Genomic DNA, 21,484 nt, shown 5'->3' on the forward strand with positions numbered 1-21,484 from the left:
TTAAAGGAGGCCCAAGGCCAGAAGAAGGGCCCCAGGTCCCAGACAAAGAAGGAAGATCAACCCAAGTTCACACCCAGAATCCCACCCACCACCATCACTCTAAGTCAGCATCTCTCTCCTGTCATACCTACACACAGCTGTACCGCTAATGCTGCCCTGTCCAGCACCTCTCAGCTGTGGGGGCGCTCAGCCTGGCCTACTTGGAGACAGGGGGACTGCAGGCTGGCTGACAGCCAGACAGGGCTGTGATCTGCCACTTCCTAGCTGCGCAGCTGACTCAACCACACCATGCCTGGGTCCCCTCATCTTATAAAAAGGGTGGGCGTTTGGTGCAGCAGTTGGGACATCACTTGGGATGCCTACTGGAGTGCCAGATTCGAATTCCAGTGCCTCTGCTTTTTACCGAGCCACCTGCTAACACACACCTGGGAGGCTCCTGTAGCTGGGTTCCTGCCACCCACACGGGAGACCCAGATGAACTCCTGGCTCCTAGCTTCTGCCTGGCCCAGCCTCAGCTGTTGCAGGCATTTGGGGATTGAACCAGTGAATGCAAGATCTCTCTCTCTCTCTCTCTCTCTCTCTCTCTCTCTCTGTCACTCTGCTTTTCAACTAGATGAAAATGCAGGAGGAGGAGGAGGAGAGAAACAAAGCAAATAAGGCTCACCCTGGTTAGTGCAAACACTGCCCCAGGGCTCCAAAGACCACTCCCAGGTCAAAATCCTCCCTTGTGGAGAGCATCCATCGACACCTGCATGCCAGTGTTCCCAGCAGCATCATTCACGAGAAGCCAGCAAGGGGAAACAACCCAAAGGTTCAGCAGCTCATGAGAGGCCACGCCCTGGGATGGGGCATCACCAGGCCATAAAGAGACAAAGTCTTCACATTCGCTCACACGCAGGTGGACCCTGCAAACTTTGTGCTGGGGGAAGTAAGTACGCCCAGGTCACCCATCGCGTGATTCCACCCACTGCAGAAGCAGAAAGCAAATTGGTGGTGGCCAGGAACTGGGGCAAGCAGGCATCAGTAGTGCAACTGATGGACCTGGGGTTTCTTTTTTGGGAGTAACAAAAATATTCTAGAAGTAGATGGTGTCGGAGGCTGCATAATTCCAAACATCTTAAAAACAACTCAGTTGGGGCCATGCTGTGGGTAAAGACACCATCTGTGATGCCTGCGAATAGGCGCCAGTTCAAGTCCTGGCTGCTCCACTTCTGACCCAGCTCCCCGCTAATGCGCCTGGGAAAGCAGGGGAAGATGGCCCAAGTACCTGGGCCCCTGCACCCAAGTGGAGACCTGGATGAAGCTCCTGGCTCCTGGCCCAGCCCAGCTGTTGCAACCATTTGGGAAGTAAAGCAATAGATGGAAGCTCTCACTAGCTCGCTCTCGCTCTCTCTCTCTCTCTCTCTCTCTTTCTCTCTCTGTGTGTGTGTCTCCTCGCTCTGTAACTCTGCCAAATAAATAAATCTTTTAAAAACTCAATTGTACACTTTAAAGAGTGAAGTTTATTGTACATGAATCATCGCTCAATAAAGCTATTTTTAATTGCCATCAAACAGTATAACAAAACAATAAAGTGATCGCTATTTACAACCTGAAAAGAAAGTCCCCTCGGAGGGCCTCATTCTCTACAAGGTACATCTCAGTCACGCATGCATCGGAGATGTCCAAGTCCGGGCCCAGCCCACCCTGCCACAAACACTCCCAGGCCTGCCAGAGTAGATCCCCAGTGACTCTCCCCGCCAGGGGGCTGGGCTCTGGACACTCAGCCCTACCCAGCAACAAGTACCTGCTTGGCCTTACTCCCAAGGTCAACAGCATCTGATGCTCTCTCTGACCAGTCCTCCTCCTCTCTCCAACTAAACTTGGATTGCTAGTTCTTCCCACTGCGCTAGCACTCGCTGTGTCTCTTGAGATGTAACCAGGAAGGTGTAGACACCCACTAGGTGCTCAGTCACATTTCACTCTGCAAGTGGTTGTCCAACAATCACATCGTTCCGTTTAAACCCAGATTTTGGAGCATAAACACTCCTACAATCAGCTCCCAAAATGCAATGAGCACACCCGAGGATGCCTGCAGCCAGGTAATCCACCAGCAGGGCCAGGTAGTGTCTGGCCAGAGTTCAAATTTCTCCAGGTAGCACCAGGCAAGTGCAGATAACTTCAAAACATGGGCAGCGACTTGACATTTTCCCTGTTAAAAATGTTTTAGTTTCTTGAAAAGGACTGCACAAAACAGGTTCTATATGAGTCACACACACATTGTCAAAAAGGGGTGTCAGACAGTCATCACCCATCCCAGTTGCGTGTCTGCAGATGCAAATATTAAAATTAAAATATTCCCTTAAAAAATGATTAACACCCAGTGGCTGGTGTGGGCGTAATAAAACGGGCAGTCTCATGCATCCTGACGGCAATGTAAACAACGCAGCACTTTTAGAAAGTCGTTTGGCAAGTGCTGTCACATATTAGAAAGGTGCCTGGAAATTAATCCCGAATAATTTCTGCTTTACAGAAAAACACCAGAAACACGAAAACAGTCATCTCTGCACTACTTACAATGATGAAAAAAGAAAAAACAGCTGTGGCTTACATCCCTAACTGGATAAGGTTAAGTAAATTACAGTCCATCCACTCTGCAGTATTCCGCAGCTATTAAAAATTAAGGCTGGATCATGTATCACCACGGGGAAAAGTCCTCTTCATTCTCTCTCTCACGATGGAAGACTCTGAAACTGTCCCTGCGATGACTGCAGTTATTTTAAATAGGAAGCCACCTAGGAAAAATCCCTACTGTAACTACTTTAACATTAAAACAGTTCCGTGATGAGGGAAATAAACGGCTTTTCCCTTTCTCTAGTTTCTAAATTTATCTTAATGTTGTTACACAGCTCTTACATAATTGGGAAAAAAGCAATTTTTTTTTTTTCAAAAACAACCAACATCAATTTATTCCATCTCATTTAAACACTGAGGCCTGCCCTGCCCAAAATAAAGCAACCACTTGCAATGGGACTCCAGCTGCTGATGCACCCCCACACAAAACCTGCCTCGGTAGGCCCACCAGTCACGGTCATACACCTGTGTATTTCCATAAAAATAATCGGGGCTTGGGCCGGCGCCCAGTTCTAGTCCCGGTCGGGGGCACCGGATTCTGTCCTGGTTGCCCCTCTTCCAGCTCTCTGCTGTGGCCCGGGAGTGCAGTGGAGGATGGCCCAAGTGCTTGGGCCCTGCACCCCATGAGAGACCAGGATAAGCACCTGGCTCCTGGCTTCGGATCAGCGCGCCGGCCACAGCAGCCATTGGAGGGTGAACCAACGGCAAAGGAAGACCTTTCTCTCTGTCTCTCTCACTGTCCACTCTGCCTGTCAAAAATAAATTAATAAATAAATAAATAATCAGGGCTCAGCCTTGTGATGCAATGGCTTAAGCCAGCACTAGGGACGCCAGCATCCCACGTCAAAGTGCCTACTCAAGTCCTGGCCACACTACTTCAAATCCAGCTCCCTGCTAACACCCCTAGGAGGCAGCAGGTATTTGAATCCCTGCCACTCAAGAGGGAGACCGGGATGGAGTTCCTGGCTCCTGGCTTTGGCCTGGTGCAGCCCTGGCAGTTGTAGGCATTTGGGGAATGAATCAGCAGATGGAGGAGCTCACGCACTCTCTCTCCACCCCCCCACTTCTCTCTCCACCACTCTACCTTTCAAATACATAATTTTTTGAAAAATTAATAACAATCACAAGACAAGCATTCAAGCAGCAGGTCATAGAAAAAGAACAGATTAATGAGCTGGGGTGACAACAAAATTTACTATGTACGTTTTTTTTTTAAATTGGTCATAATCACAATGCCTGATACAAAAGACACTCAACAAATATTTAAGGCAGAAAAATATTTTATGGGAAAATGCACTCTTTGGCCCATCCTCCCCTGAGCACCAAGGCCCAAACACGGGGCACACGCCTGGCCTCAGACATGTGCTCCCTGGGGTCTCAGCTGACGGAAGCTGTGTCTGGAAGTGCGCACCTCCAACAGACAGGAAACTGGTGAGTCTGTCACCAACCTGAGAACAAAAGAGTAAGAAAACCTAAATGTCACCGAGAGAGTAAATGTCAACAGGGGAGGAGTAGCAGCACCTCACAAGGTTCTCAGGTGCCTCTGCACCAGGCCTGCTCTGGGGCCTTCGGGGCACAACTCCTAATACTGACGCTAACCCAGCCACCTGCAAAGGCTTGAACCCTGGCGCTTGGGTGGATCGGCTGCGCGGCCTCAGGCTGGCCGTGGGACCTCCATCTGCTGTCTTCCTCTCCTGTATAAGGAAGGCGTGAATTCAGAAACCTCCCTCAGTCAGTTACCAGGAGTCCCTGGGCCAGCCTGGCACTTGGACACGGTGATTCCACTTTGCAGACAAGGAAAAACTGCAGCTCAGCGAGGTTCAGTACGTTCCCAAGATCACACAGCTGGTAAGAGGCAGTGCTGGGATTCAACTCAAGTGGAAGGGACTCTGAAATCTGTGCTCTTTTCATCACAGCAATCTAAACCTCACCCACAAGGATTATTTCATCCCCCAAACACACACACACACACACACACACAGATGGACTTGGGGCCAATCGCAGTGGTGCTTTCAATTCATTCATTCAGTGAACACGTTTCTGAGGCTGCTTCTGCTCCAGGCACCAGAGAACCAGAGACAAGAAGGGCACTCAGCAAGCACCCCAGAGGGGCAGGGGGCGTTCAGGTGTCTGCTGCGACCGGAGGGAGGGTCTCACCCCCAGGAGGGAGGGTCTCACCCCCAGATCTGAGCTGTAACCACAGCGAGCGCGGAACAAGGGAGTTGGGACGGGGTCCGGGGGGGGGGAGGGTCTCACCCCCAGATCTGAGCTGTAACCACAGCGAGCGCAGAACAAGGGGGTTGGGATGGGGTCAGGGGATGGGAGGATCTCACCCCTAGATCTAAGCGGAGGGCCTTGCAGGCCACTGCATGGGTTAAATTAAGAGTGCTAGAAGCCATGGAAGGTTTGGGGTCTTTACTGTTTTTTGCTTTAAGACTTATTTATTTTGAAAGGCAGACTTACAGACAGAAAGGGAAAGACAAAGAGAGGCCTTCCACCCACTAGTTCACTCCCCAAGTGACCACAACAACCGGAGCTGGGCCAGGCCAAAGCCAGGAACCAGGAGTTTCCTCTGGGTCTCCCACATGGTGCAGGAGCTGAAGCACTTGGGCCATCTTCCTCTGCTTTCCCAGGCCCTTGAGCAGGGAGCTGAACCACAAGTGGAGCAGCTGGGACTCAAACCAGCGCTTATATATGGGATGCTGGCATCACAGGTGGCAGCTTTATGCCAGCCCCAACGGGCCATGTTTTCACTCAACTTCGCATCCCTGTAGCAGAGCTTAGCACCACGCCTGGCACATCAATGCCTCTCCCATCCCAGGCAAGGTGGGGGTTGGAGACTAACAATTATTCCCATTTACAGAGGAGCAAACTGAGGCTGGAACACAAGGAGAAATGTGGCAGAGGAATCGACATCCAGGCGCCAAGACTCCCGGAACTGTGCTTACTCTACCATAGCATTCAGAAAAGGGCTCAGAGGACAAGCAAGGAGCGTGGGATTGAGAAGCCTCCTTTGAGATGCAGCAATCTGGATATTTGTGGCACATTAAGTAATTTTGTTGGTGCAGACCTCCTGGCTCACAGAGAGGAAGTCAGGTATCAACATGCGGCTGACTGCGGGCACAGCCAGGCCCACCAAGAGCAACCCTCAGGCCCCAGGCCACCTTACCAGTACTTGGAAGCAGGGGCTGCCCACAGCACGGGCTCTCGGCCAGGGCAGTTTCCCCTCAAGGGACATGTGGCAAGCTCTGGGGACATTTCTGATTGTCACAACTGGGGGAGGGAGCACTACTGGCATCTAGCGGGTAGAGGCCAGGAATGGGGGGGGGGGGGCTAAGCACCCCCACAGTGCACAAAACAGCCTCTCCAAAAATGAATGACCCTGCCCAAAATGTGACCAAGGCCTGGGGAGAAAATCCCTGTGCTACAGGAAAAGACGCCACCCCCTGCACCCCACGCATCCGCCATGCACCCCAGCCCCGTGGTTACAACAGCTGCAATATGAATGCCAGACTCCAGAGAAGAGAAAAGGCCCCTGTGCATCTTCCCAGGGAAGTCAAAAGGCTGGTCACAGAGGGCCTGAGCCTGATCACGCGCCCCCAACACAGCCTCTCCAAGAACGGCTCTCCCCTCCGTGCCCAACCTTTTCCCCTTGCACAGCAGGATTCAGGGACCGCCCAGGACGGCAATGTTCCCTGAACACCTTCAGAACAGATCCGCCCAGGCCTGGGGCACACGGCAACCCTGGCCAGACCTCTGTGTCACTCTGCAGCCCCTAACTACGGAAGGGTCATTTAATAAAGAGAGGTACAACAGGTACAAACCTGTGAGGGTCTCCTGGGAGCCACAATCTGGACTGGGCACCTTGCACACCTTCCCTAACTAAACCCTAAAAGCACATGACCTGGCCATCATCACCCTCATCCACAGGAACTAACAACTCTGACACAAAAGCCCAGGCTCTTCTCCAGGCCCCTCTGCTTACAGATCACGCCAAAGTCACGTCATCACGCCCAACTGCAAGCTCCATGAAATCCAAATTCACTCACCACAGGAAGACCCTGACGCAGTGCCATGATGCCAACCGCGCATATGTCAAGGCCCCACAAGGTCAAATCCACGGTGACCTCAGGAAGCATTTCACCCCTGCCACATCACAGCTCTGAGCATCCAGTGTCAACACGTCACCCACTCCACAGGAAGACACCCACCCCACCCGTGAGAATGGCCCCGGTGCCACGCTGTCCTCCCACGCAGACCCTCCTGTTAGCCCCACACATGACAGCTGTGGGCTTCTTCCCTGATCCTGACTTCAGCCTGGCCCAACTCTGGCTTCTGGGGGGCATTGGGGGAACGAACCAGCAGATGGGAGCTCACTCTCGCTGACTCTGCCTTTCAAATAAAAATAATAAAATGGGGGGGGGGGGGGGGAGAGCTATCCTATGAATACACAAAACTATTGTGTGAAAGAGAGATGACACCTGAAATGAACACGTTACTTATAGCCACTCTGAGTCACACCTTAAATGGAAGTAAGCAGGACAAACTCACAGGGATGATGTGAGAATTGAACAAGCTCATCTATGTCCAACAGACTTGTAAACTAAAAGGTTAAAAACACTGTTTAAATTTGTTCAATGGAAAATTATGCCAATATCTCAGCAAAAGAAGACAATAAAACAACAGCAATATCCTGTTCCTGGGGCCGGCGCTGTGGCACAGTAGGTTAATCCTCCGCCTGCAGCACCAGCATCCCATATGGGTGCTAGTACGAGTCCCAGATGCTCCACTTCTGGTCCAGCTCTCTGCTATGGCCTGGGAAAGCAGTGGAAGATGACCCCAAGTGCTCAGGCCGCTGAACCAGCATGGGCAATCCAGAAGTAGCTCCTGGCTCCTGGCTTCCGATTGGCTCAGCTCTGGCCATTGTGGTCATTTGGGGAGTAAACCAGCAGATGGAAGCCCTCTCTCTTTCTCTCTGGCTCTACCTCTGTTTGTAACTCTGTCTTTCGAATAAATAAAATAAATCTTTTTTTAAAAATGCTGTTCCTTCATGCCAAGCATCTGCCATGTAAATCCATGATACCTGCTGTGAAGTGGGTATTGTTGTCCCCATTGCACAGAGGAGGACAATGAGGCTCAGAGCCTTCGCAGACTTGGCCCAAGGTCACTAAGCTAGGAATGGAGGAGCTGGGTGTGGCTCCGAAGCCCTGCAGCATTGGGCAGCAATTCCTCTCCGCCCAGAATCCTCTCCCCGATGACCAGCAGCACTGTCTGCTTTCAGTGGAGGAGGAAGAAGCCCCCTTGACACAATGACACAGCAATGCATTGGCACCTCAGCCAGCAGCAGGACATGCAGGATCACCCTGCTGCTGCCGTGGAAACAGGCGGCGCCATCTGCCCAGAAGGACCCTTGCAGCTCCCATCTCGTGCAATCAGAGCAGAGAATTCTGTCGACAAACTTTCCATTGGTGGCTTAAAATAACTCCTCTTGCCACTAAAGAAAACTGTACCCAGAGATAGGAGGTAGCCACAGGCAAAGCGAGCCAGGGCACAAGATAAAGAAAATTGCTCAAGGCAACATAAGAACTCTGTCTTTTTAAGGGATACAGTCAACATCCCTGTGCCACTTAGGGCTAGGACCACACCTGCCATTCCTCCACCACAACCAATGGTCCCTTCACAACCCACAGTCCCTTCCCCTGTATGAATTCAACTGTACACGTTGTGGTACAGCAGGTTAAGCAGTTGCCTGTGATGCCAACATCCCATGTGGGTGCCAGTTCGAGCCCCAAATGCTCTGCTTCCAATCCAGCTCCCTGCTAACGTGCCTGGGAAAGCAGCAGAAGATGGCCCAAGTGCTTGGTGCCCCACCACCCACGTGGAACACATGAGTTCTAGGGTTCTGGCTTCAGCCAGGCCCAGCCCTGGCCATTGTGGCCATTTGGGGAATGAACCAGTGGTTGGAAGACCTCTCTCTCTCTCTCTCTCTCTCTGCCTCTTCTTCTCTGTTAACTCTGCCTTTTAAATAAACGAAACAAATCAAAACAGAACTACAATTTCAACTATTCTATCAGAGAAGTTTCCACTGTTCCACACTGCAAATTTTAGTGTGTGTGTACAGAATATACATAACCCTTTGGGGATTTTATCTCTGTCCTCCAAATTAAGAGATGTATAGCATAATTTTGACAACTAATAATTATGGTCTTTGTCCTAACTTCAGAATTGCTTCTTAAGTAAATAGGAACCTTAGAAATTCATAAAATGTTATTCTCATATGTCTATACCCGTTTGCAAGGAACTTTAGTATAATCTGATCTCACTCATCCAACTGCCTATGTGAGAGGTAGTACTATTATTAGCATTTTATAGACACCAAGGATCAGAAAGGTCAAGGCACCTGCCCAAGACCACACAGCTCATTTGGTGCTAGAGCCAGAACTCCAACCAGCAGTCTGGTTCCATATTCTGTGCTCTCTTCACCTCCAAAAGGCCTTATTTATCTCTGGGGAATAAGGGCTACATCTAAAATAGCTCGGAGTGGCGGCTGCCATGTGGGATGCCTCTGTATCACATACTAGAGTGACAGTTCGAGTCCCAACTACTTTGCTTCCAATCCAGCATCCTGCAAACATATCTGGGAATGCAGCAGGTGATGGCCCATGTGCTTGGGACCCTGCCACCAATGAGAGAGACACGGATGGAGTTCCTGGCTCCTGGCTTCCACCTGGCCTAGCCCTGGCTGTTGCAAGCACTTCAGGAGAGAACCAGCAGATGAAAGAGCTCTCCCTGTCTCTCCCTCTCTCTCTCTCTCAATCTGTCACTCTTCTTTCAAATAAGTAAATAAATTAATCTTTTTTTTATTTTTTTATTTTATTTTATTTTTTTGACAAGCAAAGTGGATAGTGAGAGAGAGAGACAGAGAGAAAGGTCTTCCTTTTGCCGTTGGTTCACCCTCCAATGGCCGCCGCGGCCGGTGCACTGCGGCAGGCGCACCGCGCTGATCCGATGGCAGGAGCCAGGTGCTTCTCTTGGTCTCCCATGGGGTGCAGGGCCCAAGCACTTGGGCCATCCTCCACTGCACTCCCAGGCCACAGCAGAGAGCTGGCCTGGAAGAGGGGCAACCGGGACAGAATGCGGCGCCCTGACCGGGACTAGAACCCGGTGTGCCGGCGCCGCAAGGCAGAGGATTAGCCTGTTGAGCCACAGCGCCAGCCTAAATTAATCTTTTTGAAGAAATGAAAAACAGTTGGGAGGAAACATATCTGCAACACAAATGAGAATTAAAGTTGTATACATCAATTACAAAAAATTTAATTTTTTAACAAGGACGGAGCCGACAAAAAAAAAAAAGAAATGCAATGACATTTGCTAAAACACAGGCAGATACTCAACTAACTCAAAATCAAAAATACAAACATAAGTAACAACACAGGATTTTTCACCTCTGAGACATTTAAGAATGTCAACAATTTAACAACCCCCAGTTCAGGTGAGGGTGTAGACAAACAGGCACTGTCAAACCTGAGGATACAGGTGCAAACTGAGTCAGCATTTTTCTGAACAACTTAAGAAGGGTCATCAAAGTCTTAAACGCACACAGCTTCTAATCCAGCCACCCTAAAACTAGGCATTTACCCTATGAATCTACTTATGAAGGTTATAAGAAATACATGGGGGCCGGTGCTGTGGCGCAGCGGGTTAATACCCTACCCTGAAGCGCCCGCATACCATGTGAGCGCTGGTTCAAGTCCCAGCTGTTCCTCTTCCAATCCAGCTCTCTGCTATGGCCTGGGAAAGCAGTAGAAGATGGTCCAAATCCTTGGGACCCTGCACCCACGTGGGAGACCTGGAAGAAGCTCCTGGCTCCTGGCTTCGGATGGGCACAGCTCTGGCCATTGCAACCAACTTGGGGGGTGAACCAGCAGATGAAAGACCCCTCTCTCTCTCTCTCCCTTTCTTTCTCTCTCCCTCTCCCTCTCTCTCTCTGTCTCTCCTCTCTCTGTGCAATTCTGACAATCAAATAAATAAATAAATCTTTAAAATAATAAAAAAAAAAGAAATACACGGAACACATGGTTTGTGCTGGGGGGCGGGTAGCAAAACCACTCCATTGCCCACCGTCAGGGGACTGCACAAAGGCTTCACGGCATCAGAATGCCAAGCGGTCAAGCTTGACTTAGAAGCTGTCAGTACAGACATGAAATAATCTCCAGGAAACTGAGTAAATTAAAAGGCTAGGGGCCGGCGCTGTGGTGTAGTGGGTAAAGCCGCAGCCTGCAGTGCCAGCATCCCGTCTGTGCACCTGTTCCAGTTCTGGCTGCTCCACTTCTGATCCAGCTCTCTGCTATGGCCTGGGAAAGCAGTGGAAGATGTCCCAGGTGCTTGGGCCCCTGCACCCACATGGGAGACCCTGACGAAGCTCCTGACTCCTGGCTTCAGACAGGCCCAGCTCCCACCATTGAGGCCATTTGGGGAGTGAACCAGTGGGTGGAAGATCTCTCTCTCCTTCTCTGTGTCTGTAACTCTGCCTTTCAAATAAATAAATACATCTTTAAAAAAAATGCAGAAGAGGGGCGGAGAGGGCATGTGTGGGGAGTTTCTGACTGCAGAATTTTTAACCTGGTCTTCCAGGGCTGTCTGGAAGAATCCATGAAACTCCTGAGGTTGTACCCAAGATTGCAAATACATGCATGCCTTGCGGAGAGAGGACTTTCCCCTTTACATCCTCCGGAGGGGTCTTGCGTCTCTCTCACCCAACCCCTCCACCCCCCAGGAAGGGTTAGGAACTGCTGTGTGATAAGCTCCATAATGGTGCAGAGTTTTAACATCCACTGACTTATGCTCTCAGAAGCCAGGGAGCGACACGGGGCTGGGGCCTGGCCGGGGCACCTGACAAACACGGCCCCGCTCCTGCCCTGGAGAAGCAGAGTCTGCGGACAATGACAACAGCGCCTGCCCACGCCTCAGAAATGGCAACGGGGACACTTCCCTCTGCAGGAAGAAGGAAAAGTGGAACTGAAAATCATTTGCATGTTTAAAATTGGAGCTCCTGTGGGAGCTGACACTACTTCACTTTCCAAATGCCCCCCATCTGCCACCTCACGGCCACCACCCCTCGTCCCAGCAGTTCCACGCCATGGAAATCCTGAGCCAAGCGGATGGCCACCGCCGTCACTCGTAAGGAAGCGGTAAAAATTTCCCACGGCGCCTGTCCTCCAGAAAAGCCACCGGAAAGCCGGCCACAGAGGGGGGGACCTGGTGACTGCAGGGGTCTCTGCTGGGGGGGATGCGGTGACTGTGGGGTCTCTGCTCTTGGGGAGGGATACGGTGACTGCGGGGGTCTCTGCTCTCGGAGAGCCACTGCCTCTGGGGTCTCCACTCGGGAACCCTCGGCCCTCTCACCAATGCTCCTCCTGGAGCAGGGACCAGGCCTCTCTCTGAAGGGACAACAGGGACGTCACCCTCACAGCTTCCATCACAATGCTGGTGCCCGGCAGGGAGGAACCAGAGGGAGGCTCTCGTTCCCCATCACAGCCACCACTCATCTGCCTGCCCCTAAGCATAAGTTCATTTTGTCATATCCACACCGTATGATACTTCTTCAGCTACTTAATATTTTTCTTTGGCTCAACTGTTCATTATATTTCAACAAATTTATTTTTCATGGCACTATATTCAGCCTCATCTCATCTAAACAATCATGGGTTTTACATGCACCTCAAATTTTTTTTATCACTACCTCCTAAAATAAATACTACTTAACACTGAAGAAAAGAAAAAGAGCAGGGGCCTGCATTGTGGCACGGCAGACTAAGCTGCAGCTTGCTACTCCAGTATCCCGTATCTGATCCAGTTCCCTGCTAATGTACCTGGGAAGGCAGCAGGTGGTGGGCCAAGTACTTGAGGCCCTGTCACCAACCTGGGAGACCAGGATGGAGTTCCTGGCTCCTGGCTTCCACCTGGATCAGCCCTGGCTGTTGGGCCATTTGGGGAGTGAACCAGTGGATAGCAGATCTCTTCTCTTTCTCTCTCTCTTTCTCTCTTTCACTCCACTTTTCAAATAAATAAATAAATAAACCATGTATTGTATCTGAGCTAAGATCTTCTTGTGCATGCCCAGGACTACTCTGCACTACCCTGTGGGAAACTCTGCATAAATATTGGTTCCACACGGCAGGTGTTTGGTCCCGTGGGTATGACACCAGTCAAGGTGCCAGTGCTGTGACACAGTGGGTTAAAGCCCTGGCCTGCAGCACCCACATCCCATATGGGTGCCGGTTCGAGTCTCGGCTGCTCCACTTCCAATCCAGCTCCCCGCCAATGTACCTGGGAAAGCAGCAGAGGATGGCCCAAGTGTTTGAGCCCCTGCACCCATGTGGGAAAGCTGGAGGAGGCTCCTGGCTCCTGGCTTCAGATCGGCCATTGCAGCCATTTGGGGAGTGAACTAGTGGATGGAAGACCTTTCTCTCTCTCTCTCTCTCTCTCTCTCTCTCTCTCTCTACCTCTTTCAAATAAATAAATAAGTCTTTAAAAAAAAAGTCACCAGTCAAGTATCCCGTGTCCCTTACCAAAGTGCCTGGATTCCAATGTTGCTCTGCTCCCAATCCCACCTTCATTGTTAATGCACACCCAGGAGGCAGTGGGTGATGGTGCAAATGCTTGGGTCCCTGTCACACATGTGAGAAACCTGGACTGAGTTGCCAGCTCCCAGCTTCAGTCTGGCCCATCCCAGGCTGTTGCAGGCATTTGGGGAGTGAACCAGTCTCTCCCTCTCTCTCTCTGTCTCCTTCTCGCTCTCTCGAATAAATAAAAATAGATATTTTCAAAACTTTAAAAACAATTCGTTCTATAAACTTTCTGAAGCTCCCTTTCTCCTCCCCCAAATTACAGCCACAGCTGCCACTGGCAATGGGACTGTGCGTCAGGTTTAACGTGACAGTTCCTCTTCTATCTCATTTGAGCCCCTCAACTACCCAGTGGAACCAGAAGTATTAGTCCCATTTTCCAGATAAGGAAAGGAGGAGTCACAGAGGTGAGGGAACTTGCCCAAGTTTCTGTAGCTACTTCAGGACAGAGCAAGGACCCAAACCCAAGTCTTTCCATTCCAGACCTCAAACTGTCTCCACTAAGGCAGGTATGCCTCATCAACTCAGGCCACAAAATACACAAGCAGGCCAGAGGGACCTGGGGTTGTGCCTCCTACCAGTGGGGTAGATCTTACAGGATGTAGGAAGCGATGAACCCACACACTCTCTGCCCTCCCCCAAACCTACTTCTTGCCACCACAGTCTGCCGCCCCATCTCTTGGCTGCACACCAAAAACCTTCACCAACACGCGGGACGTCTTTAGGAACAGGACAACAGACTGGGGCAGAAAAGACAACCCTGGCTGCATCCCATCCCACACCAGCGAGGACTCGGGCAAGCTCTGAAACTCGGCTTTCTCTCACATAAAAGCGGAACATGAACAGCGCCTAGCTCCTAGCAGGTCTGAAATGGTCCAATGAGAAAAGGCATTAAAACCCTCAACACAATGCCTGCCACACATAACATCACCTATTAATTCTATACTATCCACAGCGTTATGTTAGAAGGGAAAGACACAGAAAATTGCCTCTTATCCTACACTCAAAATAACTCCCTTGGCCAAGAAGTGAATGGACTAAGAAGTAATTACCAACGAGGCACTGGCTCAACCCAGGCCTACAGCAACTCCTGGGCCTCGGCCTCAACCCCAAGCAAAAATTACTTTTAGGAGCTAAATAACCTCTTTGCTGACCGAAATTGCTCACTCGGGAGCCAGGATTCTCCCCGCTTAGGAAAGCTTGGGTATTCCGTGGTTATCTCTATCATGGGCCTGAACTTGAAGTTAGCTCAAAGTCACCGGCTAACCATAAACCAATCTGCTCTGTTTTCTTAAACTGTCTGCAAACAAAACATAAGCATTTGGTTTTTCCGTTCTGAAGCTAAGCAAAAATATTTAAGTTGCCCCTATGAGCATTTAACAAGCAGTTTAAAGAGGAGGCAAAATACTTTTTGTACTCTGGATGAAGCAGGTAAGGAATGAGGCTTAAAGATTAGCTATAAGAGATAATAAACATAGTTATTATTCACCAGGAAGCAAGAAAGCAAAGAAAATGCAAACCAAAACCCTGTAAGAGGAAGAAAACAGCCATCAGTCACCAGCTTTTCATTTTCCATTTTAAGGCAACTCAAATGTCACGCTGATTTCTTAAAGACTCTCAGAAGAGAGGGTGGGGGCTGCTTCGTCACACTGCCTAACACACACACACACACACAAACCCAAACAAGTGTGCACAATACTGCAAGAATGGGTGGGGTCAGATACTGTAACCAGCAAAGTCCCTGGGCTAGAATCATCTCTGACCATCCTTCCTGTGTGGGAGAACAGGAACGAGATGCCAGGGTCAAAAATGGCTTTCCCAGGCCGACCAAGTACTGAGTCGTCCAGTATCTCAGCTCCCAGCTTCCAGACCCCGTCCTCATCAACGTCCAAACGGAGCTGTGTCTTTTTTCAACCTACTATGGTTGAGTCCATCTTAAAACTCTCTCTCTCTCTCTCTCTCCAAGCCTCACTAAACCAATCAACAGTTAGGGAAACAGTCTGATATTTTCACTCGTTTCCTAAACAAACTTTGAAGGGGAAAAAAATGCACAAATATGATTAGATTTTAAAAACTTGCTTTACACTCACAATTTTGGGAACACGGTGCCTATGGTTAAAAGAACAAAGTGAAGACATGGCTCAAAAAAAAAAAGACAAGACCAGGGACAGGCAGCGTCCCTGGTTCCAGAATCCTGGCTTCCCTAGTGACCTTGGACTGCTCCCTGTCTTCTCTGGTTCTCAAGTTCAGGGGCGTTAGAGCTATCCTGGAAGTCAGGTCCAGCTCAAAACTGCACGATTCCTTGGAAAATATCCAGTATAAAAATGAAGAAATGATTCTTCAGAGAGCCTGATATTTCATCATGTATCCAAAAACAAGAAACAGAGCTGTGCTGAGTTCCTACAGAACCAACCAGAGAGGAAGGAAATATCAGAATATATGACAAGTGTGGAGTAGCAGGATGCTAATGAAATACAAGGAAGGATTGGGCAAGAAATAAATTTACCCAAGAAATTTTGTGCTGATTCAAAGCACAGCTAGCAAACCATTATATGGCTGGGGTCAAAAGAAAAAAAAAAAAAAAACAAAATTAATACATGTACCAAAGTAAACTAAGAATAAATGAACCAGGTGGTTCTTGAGTGCAAACTTTGGTACAAGAGATCCGAAACTATATAGGCAATTCTTTCTAACCTCTTAGAGGGCCCTCCCTGAATTTCCTTACAGGGACAAGGATAAAGGCTCACGCTCACTACCCTTAATGCTAACCCATCCGGACAAGCCCTTCCAGCTCCCGGAACAATTCTATCAGGCAGGTGGAGTCACACCCATTCCACAGATGCTGTTCACTGAGCGTGGTAGGACGCTGATGGTCGGCCCTGGCCCTGCCTTCAGACACCTCGTCCAGTTCAGCGTCCTCTGCAGGAAGTCCCTCCGCCTTCCAGGCCCTCATGACAGCCCGTGGAGCGCCTGCTGGGGACCCTGCAAGCGGCCCCCAGCTCTTTCCCGTCCCTTTCCCGGGACGGCACTGCTACCCCAGGGCTGATGTTTCTTTTTTCAGACAACCCTGCATTCGTGCGTTCAAAGTTTCCCCCTGAAGCCAGCCAATAAGGGCCTTCCCCGGCTTCCCACCGCCGGGAGAGCCGGCGTCTGCATCCAACAAGCCAGATTCTCACGCGCGGGGGCATCACCCGCGCCACCTTCCCGGGCGCGCTCAAGACCCGGGCAGCTCCCGGAAGGCGGCGGGCACCGAGCCGCTGGCTCAGCTCGGGTGCACTAGGTGATTCCGCTCTTTCACTTCTCTCGCTCAGTTCCCTATCTGAGAAATGGGAACGTCCCCCCGTCCCCCAGCCGCGCCGCCTCGCCTCCCACCGCCACGGGAACTGCCAGTCCCCAAAACACCAGCCCCAGCAATAGCTGAAATATCGAGGCGGCTGGAGGGCAGCCGGCGTCCGCAGAGCGCGCACCCAGCGAGGGGACAGCCAGCGGCGGATCCCCGCGGGGAGACGAGGGGAACAGGCCGGCTGCCCAGGGGAACGCCTGCGCGCGGCCCCGGGCCTGGGAACTTTCCGCAAAAACAGCGCCCCAGGCGCGGGGCTACGGCGCCTCGCCCACCGCCCCGCAGCCCAGCCCCGGCGCCCCCGGGGCGGCCGACGCTGCCCTTCGGCCCGGCCCCTCGGGCCCCTGCAGGCCAGGTCGGAGGTCGGCCGCGGCTTGGCCAGGCCGGCCGCGCTCTGCGTCCAGAGCCCTCCGCAAACACGCCCCCTCCGGCCGCCTGGCGCGCGCGAGCCGGGCCCGCGCTGGCCAGATGGGACCAGCTCCGGGCAGGGCCGAGCCAGAGACCGTCCGCAGTCCGCGCGGGGGCTACCACCGGGCGGCTGCAGGCTCCCCGGGGACCCCGGGGCCCGCTGCCCTCCCCTTGGTACCGGACAGCCGGGGACGGAGCTCAGCCGCCCGCGCGCGAGGCCGGCTGGGGTCCCCACCACCACCGGCAAGCCCGCTCCACGAGGGGGACTCCGAGGATCCGCACCCCCTTACCACCTTCCCCCGGGCCCCCCCAAGCGGGGTGCACCCGGGCAGGTGCAGGGGATGCCGGTCCCGGGCCCCGCCCGGGCCCACCCGGTGGCTTACCTGGCCCAGGCGCAACAGCAGCAGCAGCGGCGGCAGCGCCCAGCGCAGCCCCGGCCAACGCGGAGGCGACCGCGCCTCCCGCGCCGCCGGCTTCATGCCCTGCGCGCCCTGGAACGTGCCCGGGACGCGCGAATCGGGCCCCGCCGTGCGCCACAGCCCCGGCGCCCGCGTCGCCGCCTCCAGCCGCCGCCTCCGCCTCCTCCTCCGCCAGCCGGTCCGCCTCGTCCCCGCTCCGCCCGCCCCGGGCTTCCCCGGGGACATGGCAGCGGCGGCGGTGGCGGTGGCGGCGGCGGCCACACGGCGGGGCCCGGCGCGGCTGCGGCGGGGGGGCGGCGTCCCTGGGCGCGCAGGGGCTTCGCGGGGCGGAGCGAGCGGCGCCCACCCCCCGCGCGCGGCCCCCTGCTCCCGGCTCCCGCGGCTCGCGCCGCTCCCGCTGCCTCCTCCGCGCGTCATGCGGCTCGGGCTGCAGGGAGCCGCGGCGAGCGCTCGGCCGCCTCTCCTCCCCTCCCCCTCTGAATATTCATCGCTTCCTCCCGCCCCGGCCGGCCGGGCGGCTGCACAGCGCCGCGGCCCCTCGCGCCCTCGCGCCGCGGCCCCCGCCCCCACCGAGCCGGCCGGGCGGCGGGGAGGGGGCGGCGGCGCGCCCCGCGCGCGCCCTGGCGGCTCCCCTCGGGCGAGCGGAGGAAGCGCCCGCGCCTTGGCCGGCCCCTCCGTGCAGCCCTCCCACATTCCTGGGGCTCGGGACCAGGACGCGGCTCGGCTGCTGCGCCGCCACGCGCCGGCGATGCTGGCTCCGCGGCCGGGGGGTTTGGGTCACCAGCTGTTGGCCGCGGACCTGGGACGAAAGCATGGCCCTGCCTGCTTGCAGACAGCAACGCTTGGGCCCTGGGTGGGCTTGGAGAGGGTTGCGTGGACTCCGGACCTGCCGGAGATGGGCTGGGTGCTGTGTGGTCCCGGTGCCCCGGCCGAGGAGGCCGAGAGAGCCGGCGGAGGAGCCTGTCCAGCGGGCAGGAGTGACCCCCGGGGAAGCGCTTCACCTTCCTGCGCCTCCTGTGCCTCGTGTGTGAAATAACAACCTATAGAGACAGGCTTAGCTGGCCATTAAATGGGACTCCCGGGAAAGTCCTAGACATCTTCTTGCTACACAGTGATCCTCAGTGTGCGTTAGCACTTCTGGAAGCTTCTATGGGCCTGTCAAAGAGGCCCGTGATCTGAAAGGAATTAAAAGGGAACGCAGATACCGCTGGCCCCAGCACGGAGGAGGGAAGTGAGGGTCTCGGGGAGGATGGGCCACTTGCCCAAGGAGAAGTCTGGAGGGGAAAAGTCAGATCAGTCCAGGAGTGCTTGGGGGGGGGGGGGGGAGTAATTCAGAGGGGACACAAGGGAGAGGAGGGCCGGCGACACCTGAGCTAGCTTTGAAGGGTGGGTTGAATTTCACCAGGCAGATAGAGGGGTGGTGTCTCAGGGAGTGGGAGCAACCTGGCATAACCCAGGCAGGTACTTCTGCCTGGCTTCTGAACAGAGGGTGACTTTGAAGCCCAGGATAAGAAGGCTGGGTTGGGGGCGGGCGCTGTGGCATAGCGGGTATAGACTCTGCCTGCAGTGCCAGAATCCCCTATGGGCACCGGTTCAAGTCCCGGCTGCTCCACTTCCGATGCAGCTCTCTGCTGTGGCCTGGGAAAGCAGTAGAAGATGGCCCAAGTTCTTGGGCTCTTGCACCCCTATGGGAGACCCAGAAGAAGCTCCTGACTCATGAGTTCAGTTGGGCGCAGTTCCAGCTGTTGCAGCCAGTTGAGGAATGAGCCAGTGGATAGAAGACCTCTTTCTCTCTCTCTCTCTGCCTCTCTTTCTCTCTGTGCGTGTAACTCTTTCAAATAAAAAAAGAAGAAAAGGAAGGCCAGGTTGGAGCTGTGTGCAGCGAGGAGCAGGCCGCTAGGTGCCAGTGCTGGCCTCCAGGTACCTGGGGCTCCAGGTTCCCAATCTTCGAGACAGAGATAGTCTCAAAGGGTCCAGGCTGCTCACAAAGACAAAGACAGCAGACAGAGGAACCTCACCTTTGACTTACACACCTTGTCAACTTTTGCTTAAGCATTATGTAATTATCATAATCCACAAAGGAGTCTGTTCCTCCCTGCCTCCTCCCCTCCTGCAGTAGAGACAGGTGGTTGAAAAGGTGTTCGTGTCTGTGGCGACCTGAGGAAAGGAAAGCCAGATGCAATCAGGCAGGTAGGCTGCCCCAGACCCCAAAGACCCACCCAGGTCTCGGCAGACTCAGAACTTGGCTCTGCAAACACTTTGGGAGCTCTTCCGTGCTCTCTGATTTTCTCCTGGATAAAGTGCAGGCCCTGGCATACGTGCTGCCTGGAACCAGATCTCCCTCCTGCGTGATGATGAAACAAAATAGACAGGCAGTTTGAGCAAAGGGAGGTAACTCACCTCTTCAGTCAGATGACACCAGCCTAATGACCTACACAAGAAATGAAGTTCAACGTGAGTAGGTGTGGCATGAGCTCCCTGGGGGCAGGGGTTGGGCCCCCCTCGCCCTGGCTGCCCTGCAGCATCTCACTGTGCCTTGCCCATTGCAGGAATGCAGTATTAGTACAGATGCATGGTGTGGAAATGTATCCAGGGGTGCCACGTGAAAGCTGAGTTTTCCACAAAGATGATTGGGGACGGACATTCCTTTCACCAAAGGATTTGAGACCAAATTTGAGGTAACGTGACTCTTCAGACGTCACTTACCCTAGCTACAGCTTCCCAGGTACCCCTCCACCCATCCATAGCTCCCTTAACTTGAACCACAGTTTTTTCTAAGGTTTATTTCTTTGAAAGGCAAAGCAACAGAGAAAGAAGGAGACACACACACACACACACACACAAAGCGCTTTCACCTGCTGGCTCACTCCCCAAATGCCCATAACAGCCAGGGCTGGGTCAGGCCAAAGCCAGGAGCCAGGAACCTCATCCTGGTCTCACACATGGTTGGCAGGGGCCCAAGGACTTGAGCCAGCCTCTGCTGCCTTCCCAGGTGTGATAGCAGGAAGCTGGATCAGAAGCTGGATTGAGGTCTCAATCCAGCATTCCGATATGGGATGCCAGTGTTGCAAGTGACAGCAACTCCCACCACACCACACCGGCGACCCCAATCGCAGTTTTTCATTGCCTGTTTATTTAGCCATCTTCCTCATTGAACTGCGAGTAAAAACCACTTGAAAGCTGGGCCTTTGTCTTGTCTATCATTGTATCCCCGGCATGCACCAGTCACTCAGAAAATATTTGTTTAACTAAATTAAATGCATTCCTTTGAATAATAGAGATACTAAATATATGCCTGCTCTCACACCAGACAACAAACTCCATCTGCAAAGAGATCTTCAGGCACAAATCTCTGCAAAGTTCAGGACACGTGCACCTTGAGAACACATAGTAGAGGGATATTTGTCCTCTCAATTATGTCCACTTAATGCAAAGGCTAAAATGTTATGGGCTATGAGGCCAGATGCATTAACAACAAAAGAGCTAAACCAACAGGGTGGAAAGGTGGGTTCCTGGGTGCATCCCAAATGGTGGGTAGGATTCACCCAGGAGCTTGTCCACATACAGAGAACCATGCCTTGCCTTGGACTGGGAACCTGTATTGCTAACCAGCTCCGAAGTTAATTCTTGCTGTCAGGAAAACCCTCTGGGGACAAATGTTCAGCCCAGCAGTTAGGATGCCCACATCCAGTTGAGTTCAGACCTTAGCTCTGGCTCCTGATTCCAGCTTCCTACGAATGAGCACCCTAGGAGGCAGCAGGTGATGGGTCAAGTTCCTGTGACCCACGTGGGAGACCTGGATTGAGGCCCCACTCCTGACACTGGTGGCCACTGCAGGCATTTGGGGAGTGAACTAGCGTATGGAAGCTCCCTCTCTTGCTCGCTCGCTCACTCTCTCTCCACTCACCCTGTATCTCTGCCTCTCGAATAAATGATTTTTTAAAAGAAAACACTGTTTACCCTACAACTAGCCTGAGCTTTTTCTCTAGTAATAATAAAAACCATTTATCAGGCACCTACTATGTGCTAGGCATTAGCCCATAATTTCTATCGCTTACAACAATCTTGTAGAATAG

The 21,484-nt window shown here is 52.9% G+C and overlaps 1 protein-coding gene across 1 annotated transcript in view; it reads right to left on the reverse strand.

Annotated features, from left to right (window-relative positions):
• Positions 1-17,633, reverse strand: part of PTPRJ (protein tyrosine phosphatase receptor type J) — a 173,095-nt gene extending 155,462 nt beyond the window's left edge. The window contains exon 1 of the mRNA XM_062197479.1: positions 17,373-17,633. Within this exon, the coding sequence (XP_062053463.1) occupies positions 17,373-17,633 (261 nt within the window). The remainder of the gene's footprint in view (positions 1-17,372) is intronic.
• Between the last annotated feature and the right edge of the window lie 3,851 nt (positions 17,634-21,484).

Source organism: Lepus europaeus, chromosome 7 (assembly GCF_033115175.1).
Source record: "Lepus europaeus isolate LE1 chromosome 7, mLepTim1.pri, whole genome shotgun sequence".
Taxonomy (NCBI): Eukaryota; Metazoa; Chordata; class Mammalia; order Lagomorpha; family Leporidae; genus Lepus; species Lepus europaeus.